The sequence below is a fragment of the Camelus bactrianus genome, chromosome 13, assembly GCF_048773025.1.
Source record: "Camelus bactrianus isolate YW-2024 breed Bactrian camel chromosome 13, ASM4877302v1, whole genome shotgun sequence".
NCBI classification, from domain to species: domain Eukaryota; kingdom Metazoa; phylum Chordata; class Mammalia; order Artiodactyla; family Camelidae; genus Camelus; species Camelus bactrianus.
In genome coordinates, this window is record NC_133551.1 from 48,604,582 (window position 1) to 48,618,169 (window position 13,588).

The 13,588-nt window shown below is 40.4% G+C and overlaps 1 protein-coding gene across 1 annotated transcript; it reads left to right on the top strand.

The window, feature by feature from the left end:
- Positions 1–9,106: 9,106 nt before the first annotated feature.
- On the top strand, positions 9,107–10,078 carry LOC105072851 (olfactory receptor 2B6-like). The gene has a single exon (XM_045520369.2). The coding sequence runs from the start codon at positions 9,107–9,109 to the stop codon at positions 10,076–10,078; it is 972 nt and encodes a 323-aa protein (XP_045376325.2).
- The last annotated feature ends 3,510 nt before the right edge of the window (positions 10,079–13,588 follow it).

Sequence of the window (13,588 nt, forward strand, 5' to 3'; positions counted from 1 at the left end):
TTAGTAACCATAAGTTTTTTTTTTTTGTCTGTGAGTCTGATAAGCTGATTTCTATTATTTTTTAAGATTCCACGTATAAGTGATATAATATTTGTCTTTCTCTGCCTGACTTACTTCACTTAATGTGAAAATCTATAGGTCTATCCATGTTGCTGCAAATGGCAATATTTCATTTTTTAAGGCTAATATTTGTGTTTGTGTGTGTATGTGTGTGTGTAGATAGATAGAGAGATAGATAGATAGATAGAATATCTTCTCTTCTTTATCCATTCATCTGTTGATGGACATTTAGATTATTTCCATGTCTTGGGTATTGTGAATAATGCTGCTATAAACATTGGGGTGCACGAATCTTTTCAAATCAGAGTTTTTGTCTTTTCTGGATATGTGCCCAGGAGTGGGATTGCAGGATCATATGGCAACTCTATTTTTGTTTTGTTTTTAGGGAATCTCTAGACTGTTTTCCATAGTGGCTGAACAAATTTATATATACTCTTACAATTTTTTTTGTCTAATTGGTCTATCTATTATTATGAGAAGAATGTTATAATTCCCACTATGATTTTGAATTGCCTAGTTTCCACTTTACTTCTGTCAGTTTTTATTTTGTGTATTAGGCACATGCACATTTATAATTGTACACTTAAGATATGTGTGTTTAACTATATGAAAATCTCATCTCACTAATATTTGAAATAATCTGAATAGGACTTAAGGCCAAAAAGATTGCATATAAAGGAGAGCCTATTAAACAATGGTTTGGCAGAAGGCTGAAATAAAAATAAAATTGTCTATAGATTGCTTCAATTTGGTTTTTGAGATCCCCCCCCCGCCCCAGCCCATTACAAGAACTAATATCAAGGGCTAAGACTGACTGCATGCATGTGAGTTGGTGTGTAGGCAGTTATAACATCAAACACCTTCAGTTGATGTGAGGCATTCTTTTCTGATGTGGCACGATCTCCTTCAGCTTAAAAGTCTTTAGCTGTAGTATTCAGCTCTATTTGTTGTTCTTGCTTGAAGTTTTGTCTTCTCCTTGGCTCTCTGGCAAATGTTAGTAGAGGCCAACCTAAACCTGGGTAGGTAAGCTGAGGTCCTTTCTTGGAGAGGACAGAAGGTGTAAAAAGCTCTGGAAAATGAGTTGTATGACAGGACAAAAAGTGACTCACCCTTATGTCTAGGTATGTACAAATATTACTACAGAGCAACTGAAACCCTCGGGGTCAGAATGGGATCTTCCAGACTGATGTTGAACATCAAAGAAGGGATATGTGTGATGGGGGTGAGGAGAAGTAGGAGAGAGGGAAATTCTGAAGTCCTGTGCCATTAAGCAAAGTTAATTCCAATCCCATTATTGGGACTCAGTGTAGTTAACCTTAGTTCTCTGTAATGTTAAAAGTAATGAACATATGTCTGTGTCAATCTGCTTGACTGACATCTCAAGCAGCTTAAACTTAACATGTCCAAAAGGAAACTCATCACTATTCATTTCAAACCTGTCCCCCTCATGGATTCTTTATTTCAATAAATGGTACCATGATCCACTCAATATCCCAAAGCAACTAATGCCAAACGTCCAATTAATTAGCCACAGCTAAACACCATTAATTTTTTTCATTCCGTCTCCTTCTTTCCATTCCCATTTTACCTGGCCAATAAGGCCTAATAATCTCTCATGTGAGCTCTTAATAGACTCCAAATGGACTCCCTCCTTCCAGTCTTATTAGCCAAACTGGCAAACCAATCTTTCAAAACACTGCTCTGACCAGTGGTGTGCTGGTAACTATTTAACAACCAGCTCTCCAGGGAAAACAAAAACTCTGATTTGTTGTGTTTGCCAATTTTTCTTGCTGTGAATACTCCCACCATGACCATGTTCAAGCTGCCGATATGATATCGCTGAGCAGAGCTGGAAGGAGATGAGCACCACCAGCTCTAAGGAGCCGCTGTGAGTTGGCCCTAGCCACTAAACCATGTCACTCTCTTGGATAATACATTTCTATGGATCCTTGACGCCTTCAGGGTGTACGGTAAACTCTTCAGGCTGGCCTACAAGACCCTCCATGATCTGGCCCTGACAATTTCTCCTGCCTCATCTCCCATCATTTACTGACCCCTATTCCTATCCAAAGCCCAACTTGCTCAAATATCCACTTTGTGGTTTTGCCTGTGAAGACAAAGATGGGAAGAGATATTCCTGGGCCTCAGAAAGGAGAGCTAAATGCAGGTGGGGCAGGCATAGAAATGAGAAGAGGCCAAAGACAGATGTGCAACCAGATCAGCCTTCTGGATGTACCAGTAACTGGAGAGGTGGGACAACATGACAAAGTGACAAAGAAGGATCAGGATACCTGGCTTTGAGTCCTAATGACTTTCCACAGTTATTTCTGAACACTGGGCTTCAGTTTCCCCACCTCTAAATGGGAGTTTGGGAAGGCAGTACTTAAGAGCTTTCTAGTTTTGGCATTCTTTATCTATGGAGGGCCTAAATAAAGTTCAAATACCAGCAGAGCAGCTGAAACTTTGGTTCTGGTATCAGCCCCCTAGATGCACTAACCTGGGGGCCGCCACATGGAGGCCTGAGTTAAGGGACCAACTTCCACACCCCCTCTGTAGTTCTAGACCCCCAGAACCTAAGTTTTTCTTTAGGGCATTTACAGAGCTTCTTTCTCTAACCTGATCGCTCCCTCCTTATTGAACTTCTCCTGAGTAATGGGATCCCTCAGGACTAGAAGGCTCCTAAGGCGACATCTGTGGTCTGTTTGGCTGCACCCTGAGGGACTCTTTGATCCCTGACACCCATGGGCCTCATTAATACACCAACCAGGTATCTCCCAGGGAGCTGCTGAGCTGCGGCAGCTTCTGAAGAGTAGCAAAAACAAGACTTTCTTCTAGATCAGTATATGGATACTGGAGCCGCCCAAGGCAGTCGTGGGATATGGGTGTGGAGGAGGGTTGTATGCTGAACCTGGAATCAGGGTGGTAGGACAGGTAAGAGGCATGAAAGGCAAGACCAGAAGCCTGGGAAGGCTACCCCACCAGATCGCGGTCAGCCATAGCCCTAGCACAGGGTCAGCCTGCAGACAGTGCAGAAGCAGCAGTGGAGCCCAGAGAAGAGAGGCCCTTGGAGAAAGACAGATCTGGGTTGTGTCCTTTAATACTGTGCAACATCAGGTGAGCTACCCTCTCTGAATCCCTATTTCCTTTTTTCTAAAAATTCAGTATTTTTGAAAAAGATTTGTTGTGGGATAAGAGTAATAATAACTACCTGTTTCTGAGCACTAACTACTCTGCAGGCGTGGTGTTAATCAGCTTCACATGTGCTGTCTCAATTAATGACTGGGACAATCCTTTGAGATAAATACTATTGTTATCACTTGTTTCTAGAAGAGGACATAGACACACGATTTAGATAACTCTCCCAAAGTCACTCTGCTCATTGGTGATGGAGTCAGTACTCAAACCCAGGTCTGATTCTAGTGCCATGCTCTTAATCATTTTTCTATCTTGGATATAAAGTAATTGGCCCATGATAAGTACTCAGTGAAAATGGGGTCTCTCCCTGCCTCATCCCCTACCTAATGACATGTCAAGTGGCACAGACTAAGATTGGAAGAGAAGCATATTTGAGGAAGATAATACAAGGACTGCCCATGTGTTCTTGATTTTATTTCTCCTGTTTTCCATTTAACTTTATTTCAGTTAACAAATCTCCAAGGAGAGGATTTTGGTTGTTTTGGGAGGGGATAACCCAGGTAGAAGTCATCAAGGAAGAAGACCTTGATAATAATTTTGAAAGAAAAGTATTGGGAAAGTCGTTGGATTGGGAGTCCATTCTTGCAACTAACTCACTCTTATACCATTGGCATGACTTCATAAAGTCAGTAATCTGATATTTATTAGCTCTTACCCATACCCTGTGCTAGGCATTGGAGATAGAAAGATAAGATATGGTTCTCCAACTTTAAGGAATTCCACAAACCAGGGTGTGTATAGGTATGGGGAATAATAGAAGCACATTAAAGGTGTTATCAGAGCCCAGAGGAAGGAGAAATATGGTAGGAATAAGAGAATACTTCCATGATTAGGATTTTACCAAGAGGAGAAGACAGAGGAGGGCCTTTCAACTGGAAAGTGATTTCATAATTTCAGTGATAATAGCTGACACTTATTGCTGTACTGTTACATACACCTAAAATATCATTTAAGCTACACAAAAACCTTCAAGGTATATGTTATTCTCCCAGTTTTACAGATGGTGAAATGGAAGTTTAATGAGATTAATGACTTTCTCTGGGTTGTGCTGTTGGTAAGTGGCAGAGCTGGAGTCAAACCAAATTTCCTTTGACCCCAGAACTTCTACTGCCTCCTTGGTACATACTGCCTCATGTAAAACAGATTTGTGAAAGGACCTGGAATATTTGAAGGATAGTGAGTGAGTTGATTTGTCTTCAGCTGGAGTCAGCAAACATTTCCTGTAAAGGGTCAGACAGTAATTATTTTAAGCTTTGTGGGACACATATGGTGTCTATCACAACTTCTCAACTCTTGTTGTAGGGCAAAGCAGCCAAAGACATAAATAAATAATTTTAAAAATCATCTTAAAAAGCAAATAACATTCCTAGAGAGTAAGCTATATGAAGGTACACATGCTGAGTGGAAGTGCAGAAAATAAAGCTAGAATGCCAGGAAGGTAATTTCACCGGGTGTTGAGTGCCATGCCAAGGAATTTAGGCATTAGCTTATAGTAATGGGAGTTTTTTTTAAGGAATTTTAAGCAGAGAAATAGCATCATCAGATCCACCTTTTTGAAAGCCTCTCTGGCAGTGTGCAGGTTGGGATGGATGGAAGAAAGACTGGAACAGGAAAGGTCAGGGGAGAAGCTCTTATTCTCCTTCAGTGAATATTCTCTTCAGGGATGTTTCTTGCCCCACTCTGTCTTGGATCTTGTATAATCCTCCTGTGATCTATTCAGTTGCTAATTAATGACTTTTAAATTGTCTATAGTTTCCTAATTTGATTCTTAGAACATCCTCTCAAAGGAGACAAGAATAAAGAATTTTAAACAGGAAAGCATAACGAAGATTCGGGGCAAGCCTTATAACAGTGTTTTCCCTTCAGCTTGTAGCCTGTCATTTTTTCAGACTCTCCCTTCTTCTTTCTGGGTGGAACCTATGTGGGCCTTCTCAGGAGGCAGGAGAGTAACCCCTCCTGAATACCAATCATTGTTCCCATGGGAGCTTCATATCTGCAAAAATTAGACAGCAGAAATTTTAAATTATCTTTTAAAATTTTACATTACAGTTGGCTAATACGGTATTCCCACTTTCTTTCTGGCTTCCTTCATTCTCATTATTACCATGTCACTTTGTTTTGACTCTAGATTCTGTTATGAGGATGGGTACATAATGAGAAGTCACACCTAAAATCACAGATTCTCTGAATCTTGGTGTCATTGAGCTTTAGAATCTTAGGATGTTTATGGCAAAAGTGACTTTTAATGTAGTACATTATAATTTCACCTTCAAAGCAGTGATACTACCCCAAACGATATGGCCTTATAGCATATGCTTGAAAACGTCTAAAAATGGAGAGCTTGCTATTTCACTCTACTCCTAAAGGCATAATGTTTCATTCTTAGGCAGTATTAATCACCAGAGATTTTGTTTTTTGCTTTTTGTTGTTTTTTTTTTTTTTTTTTTTTTTTTGTAAATTGAGCTTAAAGTTTGCCCCCCTACAAATTTCACCAAACATTTCAAATTTTCCCCTCTGGTAACACACAATACACAATTCCACCTTTTTCTGCATGACAACCTTTGGAATATTTGGTGAGATCTCTAAAGTCCCGCATAAGCCTCCAAGCTAAACTTTCTCAGTCTCTTCCACCCTTCTGTAAATAACATGGTTTCACATATCCTTTACTGATAAGCAATTTTTTCTGTATGGACAAGCTCTAGTTTGTCATTTGCCCTTTTAAATTGCAGGTTCAAGAATTAAAAACAGTGCTCTAGGCAGCCCTTTTGGTACTTTGCTTAACTCTGGTAAATGTCAGTGTCCTTAGTTACAAAATGAAATTAACAGTAGATATTGATTTTGTGGCATTGTGGGATGACTATGGATAATGGATATGTAAATGATCTAGACTGGTCCCTGTTCAGAAATCTGTTGAGAGCTATGCAAATCCAAGGGAAAGCCCCCAAATGATGCCAGCACAAAGGCTAGCTCGATGGGAAGCAAATTTCAGCACCAAGGATAGTTCCATCATAAGGCGCACCAGTGGCTGCTTTGAGGTGGGGAGGATGGGGGGGGGGGTGCAGCTCAGACTCAGAGTCCCTTTTATGTAGCCGACATTTATAATGCCTACTATATGCCAGGCACTGCTGTAGAATCTGATAATATACAATAAATCAAAAAGATAAAAATTCCTGAATTCTTGTGAGGGAAACAAATGATTTAAAAAATTATATTGTACATTAGAAGACGCTAACTACTATGAAGAAAGATAAAACAGGATGTAGGGAGCATGGGATATTTTAGTTTTAAACAGGGTGGTCAGGAAACATTCAAGTATTTCCTGAGAAGATGAAAATTGAGCAAATTATTGAAGGAAGGAAGGGAGTGAACCATAAAGATATCTGGGGAAAAAGAATTTTTAGCAGTGGGAACAGTAAAAGCTCTGAGGTAGGAGTGTGCCTTGAGTGGAGAGCAGAAGAAGGTTGTGTGGCTGGAGCAGAGACAGTGAGACATGACAGGTAGGAGATGAGTCCAGGGAGGTAATTTGGGACATAGGAGCACTGATCAGGATTTTGGCTCTTCTTCTGAGTGCTACAAGAAGACACTGAAGGGTTTTTTAAGTTTATTTTTATTTCTTTTGGTGGAGGAGGCAATTAAGTATGTATGTATGTATGTATGTATGTATGTATGTATGTATGTATTGTATGGTATTCATTTATTAATGGAGGTACTGGGGATTGATCCCAGGACCTCATGCATGCTAAGCATGCACTCTACCATTGAGCTATATCCCCCCAATCTCTGGAGGGTTTTGATAAGTGGATTTACATGATGTTTAAATGATCTGACTTACATTTTAATAGTAGTACCCTAGTTACTGTGCTAAGAATAGACTGTAGGGGAATAGAATGGAAGCCATGGAACTAGCTAGAGGATATTGAAATATTTCTTGCAGGGAAAACGATGACTTGAGTATTAATGATGTAGATGATGAGAAGTGATCTTTTGGGGGGATATATATTTTAAAGGGAACCAGCAATATTTGCTGAAGTATGCATGTGGGCTGTGGGAGAAAGAGAAAAGTCAGAAAATTTTTGAGTCTTTTTTTTACCTTTGCCACATAAAAAGATAGAATAGTCATTAACTGAGCTGAGGATGACTGTGAGAAGAACAGGTTTATGGGGGTTGGAAGTTTGATTTTAGATAATGTTCATTATTAACATACCCATTGGATATCCAAATAAAGACAGATGTCAACTAGGCAACTGGATAGATGAATTAAGACAAGAGATCTAGGTGGAGATACATTTCAGATCAATCAGCACATACCAGTACTTAAAGCCTAGGTCATATTTGTAATTACAGTGAGGATTTAAATTCAGATCCTCCTAACTCCCATACTATTGCATACTGCCTATAACATGAATATTAATATTATTTTTCTCATCTATCTGAGTCCGAGTCTTCTCTATGGCTTTAAGTGGTGTTATTTTAACACAAATTGAGAGCTATCAGCCTTGTCACTACCAGTGCAATATCTCAGATATTGAAATTGTGATCCAAAGTTTTGAGATTCTCTATAAGAAAACCTGATAATTTGCAATACTATGCAATATGTACTTTCTGTCCTCTAAAAGTGTTAATACACAGGCCAGTTTTCTCTTACAATATCACCCAATTTTGTGTTTGGTGACCTGCTAAGCTCTGCATGAATTTGGTGTGAGAGACACATTTGGGGCTTAGAGTTTGAGTCTTGGCTCCATCATTTACTCTCTGTCCAATCTTAGGTGGATGATTTTATGAAACGAAAGTCATGATACTGACCTCAGTGGGTTGTGGTGATAATCTAATGGGATCACATTTATTTAAACATTTTTATAGAGTTCTATTTTATAAATGACCATCTCCTTCCTTGGGGGTCTGTAAAAGGTGCATATCCTGCTGTTAGTGTTCTGTTGCAAAAGGATTAAGAGAAAAGGATTGGTCAGTATCATGTTCTGTTGTCCAGGCCTGCCAAGGCAGGATCAACGATCTGAATCTTCAAAGATCACACTGAAGATCTGTTCCTACCCACCACTGAACTCTCTTCTGTGAGCAACATGGCTGCGGAGGAGTCCTTACTAGTTTTTAAGAAAGGCTTCCAGACCTGCAGGCACCTAATTCTCAGGTAAATATTCGTTGTTTTCTTGAGAAATGCCAGGGGCACAGAAATTTTATCTAGGTTTCAATTCTCAAGTCTTTAGCCATCTTTTTAAGTCCATTTGTTTTTATAGTTGTAACCACTGCAGGTAGGGCTGGAACTGTGCAGGTGAGGGAATGAAAGTTCTAAGGGAAAGATTTCTTTTCCCTGAAAATGTTTCTTTGAAACTCCTTTTCCTGAAAATTTATTGTGTATGGATCTTCAAAGGTACAACATCAGGGAGGAAGAAGGCAAAGAGAAGAAGCTAGGGTTTTGTTTGTCTCACATTTGTACTGTTCTTGGCAGCACCAATTTGTCTTGAGAGTTGAAAGAATGACTTGAAGGACTACAGAAAACTCTAGAACTTTTTGGTTTACTGTAAAGCATTTTGTATTTCCCTAGCCTCCTTACTTTGTTTTATGGTACATGTGTGTGTTCTTCAGAATAAGACTTCTGTTGTGTACAATTCCTTCTACAAGCCCCTTGGAATTTTACCAAAGACAGTTAGACCAAAAACATTTATTGAATCCCTACTAAGCACCTAAAGCAATGCTAGGCCAATTTGGATAAATGTTTCCCAAGCGTGGAGGTGGATATCTTGGTTTGCTTGTTTAGCTTTGAGATTCCTTTGGTCCTTGCATCTGTGGATCTCACATGGCATTTTCTCACTGAGGCTGCAAGGTATTCAGGAATATGTCCTCTTCTTTCTCCAGAAGGAAGCCCATACACAGCCAAGGTTGGAGAAATCACAGTTCTGTAACTGAGTTTATCCTCCTGGGCTTCTCCAGAAATCCCAGAACCAACTGGATCCTTTTCTTTCTCTTCCTCTTCCTCTTCCTTTACGTATTTACAGTCCTGGGCAATGGGCTCATCGTTACCCTGATCAGAGTAGATGCACACCTCCACACCCCCGTGTACTTCTTCCTCAGCATCCTCTCTCTACTGGATCTCAGTTATGCCACTACTACAGTGCCCCAGATGTTGGTCCATCTGGTAAGCAAGAATAAAACCATCTCTTATGTTGGGTGCGTGGTCCAGATGTATGTTTTCCTGACCTTGGGTATCACTGAGACCTGGATTTTTGCAGCCATGGCCTATGACAGGTATGTTGCCATATGCTACCCACTCCACTATAGGTTCAAGATGAGCCAGACCCTGTGTGTACTCCTGGCAGTCAGCTCTGCCCTTTGTGGTCTCTCCTGTGCCCTTGTCTACACGGTCTTTGCAATGAACCTACCCTACTGTGGCCCCAATGAGATCAATCACTTTTTTTGTGAAATTCCTGCTGTCCTGAAGTTGGCCTGTGCAGATACATCCCTCAGTGACCAAGTGGACTTTATATTGGGTTTCATCTTGCTCCTAATCCCATTGTCCCTCATTCTGGCCTCATATGTTCGCATCTTCATGGCTATTCCAAAGATTCGCTCCACCCAGGGGAAAATCAAGGCCTTCTCAACATGTGCCTTGCATATCACTGTGGTCACCATGTTTTGTATTCCATGCATGGTCATGTATATGAGGCCTGGCTCTGAAGCCTCCCCAGAGGATGACAAGAAGCTGGCCTTGTTCTACAATGTCATTTCTGCCTTTCTCAACCCCATCATCTACAGCCTCCAGAACAAGGATGTGAAGAGGGCTTTCCTAAAGCTAGTTGAAAATGAGTGAGGACACTCAGTAGGCCGTGGACTAGGATTGTCTTCAGTACCTCTGATCTCTGACTATACCGTCCACACTTTCACTGAAGTCGTTGGGTTGAAGGAGAAACCCTGGATGAGGAAGATATTAGAAAAAAAACAATTTTGCATTTAATTTCGTCACTGGAAACATTAGGAAAGGACTAAACACATCATTGACCTTCTGTGGCTTTCACGAAGTCAGCTCACTTCTCTGGGATTTAATTCTCATATCTATAAAATGTGTTTCAGGATATTCTTTGTGCCTAAATGATAACTAACTTTATTGAGTGCTTTCCACATGACAGTCACTGTCTAAGTGCTTTATATGTACTTTATTTTAATTCTTACAACAACTCTAGTGTTGTTATTGTCCTCTTCATACAGGTAAAGAAACTGAGGCACAAGAATATTAAGTTCCAAGTGCCACCCAACTGGAAAGTAACACAACTGGGATTTAAACCCTGGCAGTACAGTTCCAGAGCCTAGGCCCTTCCCTGTTGTATTATGCCACATCTTAGGTAGTCAGGAGAGATTTTTAAGGCTCAGCTAAGATACTGGATGGGATATTATTGAGAAAAATTCAGAACATTTAGGATTATTATTCTAAGTCAAACTATAGGGTAAGATGCATGAAGTCAGAGCTCCATTGGATGCTTTAGATATTCCCCACCAGCATTTCACAACCTAGAAAAATAGCATTGAGCACTGTAATATTAACTTCTCAGTAAATGTTTGTTGACTGATTTTCCTAGGCATCCCCACCACCCCCACCCTGGTCTACAGCCTCTCCAGTTCTTTTTTAGCTTTTCTTCACTTTCATGGGTCCCTCTCTTATTTACATCGTACCTACCCCATCGTGGCTTCCAGCAATCCAGACTTTCATTTACAAAAAGAGTGTCTTGATTTCCACAACTGACACAACTTGGTTTCCTTAAATTTCCTCTCCCACCAGAGAGACCAGGGGGACAAAGGGAAGAGTCCTGGACTTTTTAGTCTTGACTTAATTTGTTGATATCTTGGAAAAAAAACACCTAATCTCTCTGGAACCCGGGCCACCTATCTATAAAATGGAGATAATGACCACATCAGACTGCCTATACCATAAACCTATTTTTAAGTTCAAATATGAATAGGCTTTAAAACTTAAATAATTGTATAAATTATCATTACAGTCATCAGGGTCATTGCCTTCAAAGCCAGATACCTTAGAATATGTTCATTAGGTTATTAACAGTAACCTGTATTTTTCAACTAAAAATGTTAAGATCAGACTCATTGTGAGTGAATGAGGGGGGAAGAGTCTGAGAAGGAAGTAAGGTGAGGTTACAAATGACTCCTTACACCATGATAGAAGTTGATGATTCTAACCTGCACAACGTGAAGCTCTTAGAGCATTTAACGTGGGGGAACACCATGGTCATGTTTGAATTTCAGAAATATCACTTTGGTGGCTGTTGTGTGGGAGGAACTGGAGAGGAGATCCTAAAGATCACGGTAGCAGGAAAGAGGAAGCCTAACATCTTTTTAGATTCCACAGTCCAATCTCAGCTTTGCAGTCATCATTTATACAGCAGCACTATTTCCCATCCCTGTGCTCCTGCCTTCCTCTACCTTGGACTATAGTAGTGGTTCTCAACCAGAGACAATTTTGCCCTCCAAGAAACATTTGAAATATCTGGAGACATTTTTGAGCCTCACAAATGGGCAGAGGTGGGATGCTACTATATTTAGTAAGTAGAAGCCAAGGATGCTGCTAAACATTCTACAGTGTGAAGGAAAGCCCTCATCACAAAGAATTATCCAGCTGAAAAATGTCTAAAATGCCAAGGTTGAGAAATGATGGACTATAAGAATGATAGTTCATATGTAGCCCTTATATGTAGACCTGCTTTTATAATGGAAAATGGGCCTGCTTTGGTTTTCTGGGGAATCCTAGGATGGGAAGAGACTTGCTTGGAACCCAGAGATCTGGGATCATGTCTTGATTCCATCATATGGAATTTGAGACAAGCTTTCCCTATCTGAGAGACAATGGTTTTATTTGTCAATGAATGAGTGTTGGCATTTAGAGGTATCTCTTATTACATCATCTAAAGTGTCTGCTTATCTAAATATCAAAAGAATGAGATGTGGCTACTACTCTGAAGTGATTTACATGTGCTGCACAGCATTCTAAGGTTCTAAAATTAAAGATAGCATTTCATGGCATAAAATTCAAAGCATTTAATGAATCAAACAAAGAGCTCAATGTAGAAATTCAGGAGCTCAGGAAACACATGATATGATAATATCAGGAAACAGAATATGAGCTGGGAGAACTCTGGAAAGAAGTCAATGAAAAAAAATCATTATCTTAGTCTGTTTGAGCTGCTATAATAAAATACCATAGACTGGATGGCTTATAAACAACCAAAATTTATTTCCCATAGTTCTCAAGCCTGGGAAGTCCAAGATTAAGATGCCTGCAGATTTGGTGTCTGGAGAGAGACCACTTCTTGGTTCATAGACAGCTGTCTTTTCACTATGTCCTCACATGGCAGATGGAGCAAGGAAGCTTACTGAGGTTTCTTTTATAAGGGCACTAATCCCACTTGTGAGGGCTCCATTCTTACAACCTAATAATTCTCCCAAATCCCCCACTTCCAAATATCATCATGGTGAAGATTAGGTTTCAACATGTGAATGTGGGGTGGGGAGGACACATTCAGTCTATAGAGTTCTTCCCCTGACCCCCCAAAATTCACGTCCTTGCATGCAAAATATATTCATTCCATCCAAATAGCCCCTAAAGTCTTAACTTTTTCCAACATCAACTTAACAATCTAAGTATCATCTGAATAACATCTAAATGAGTTGTGAAGAGACTCAAGGTGCAATTCATCCTTCCAAAAATTCCCCTCCACCTTTGAATCTCTGAAACCAAACAAGTTATGTGCTTCCAAAATACAATGATGGGATAGGCATAGGGTAGACATTCCCATTCCCTTAAAGGGAGAAATAGGAAAGAAGAAAGGGCAGGTCCCAAGTAAGTCCAAACTGTAAGACAAACTCCGTGAAATCTTAAGGCCAGACAATAATACTCTTTGGTATGATGGCTGCCCCCCAGAACCACTGGGCTGGGAGTCTCACCTTCTAGATTCACTGGGGCAAAGATTTTGCCTTCTGGTACTCCTAGGGCAAAGCTACCACCTTCTGGACCCAGTGGGGTTGTGGTTCTCTACCTGCAGCTTTGCTGGGTGGTGTTGGACTCCCAAAGCTCCAGGCAGCCCTACTTTACCGCTCTGGGCAGTCTGATTCCAATGAATCTGGGTGGCTCTGTATGGCTTTGGGCAGCCCTATCCTCATTGCTTTGGGAAGAGACCATCTGGCCTTTTGAAAGTGAGGCAATGGTACCCCCCCACCCCACCTTTTAAACTGAGGAGGAAACTCTGATAATATCTGAATTGCTTTTGGCATCATTCTTCCATTGTTTTGGAAAATAGCTCCTAGCTTCTGTTGA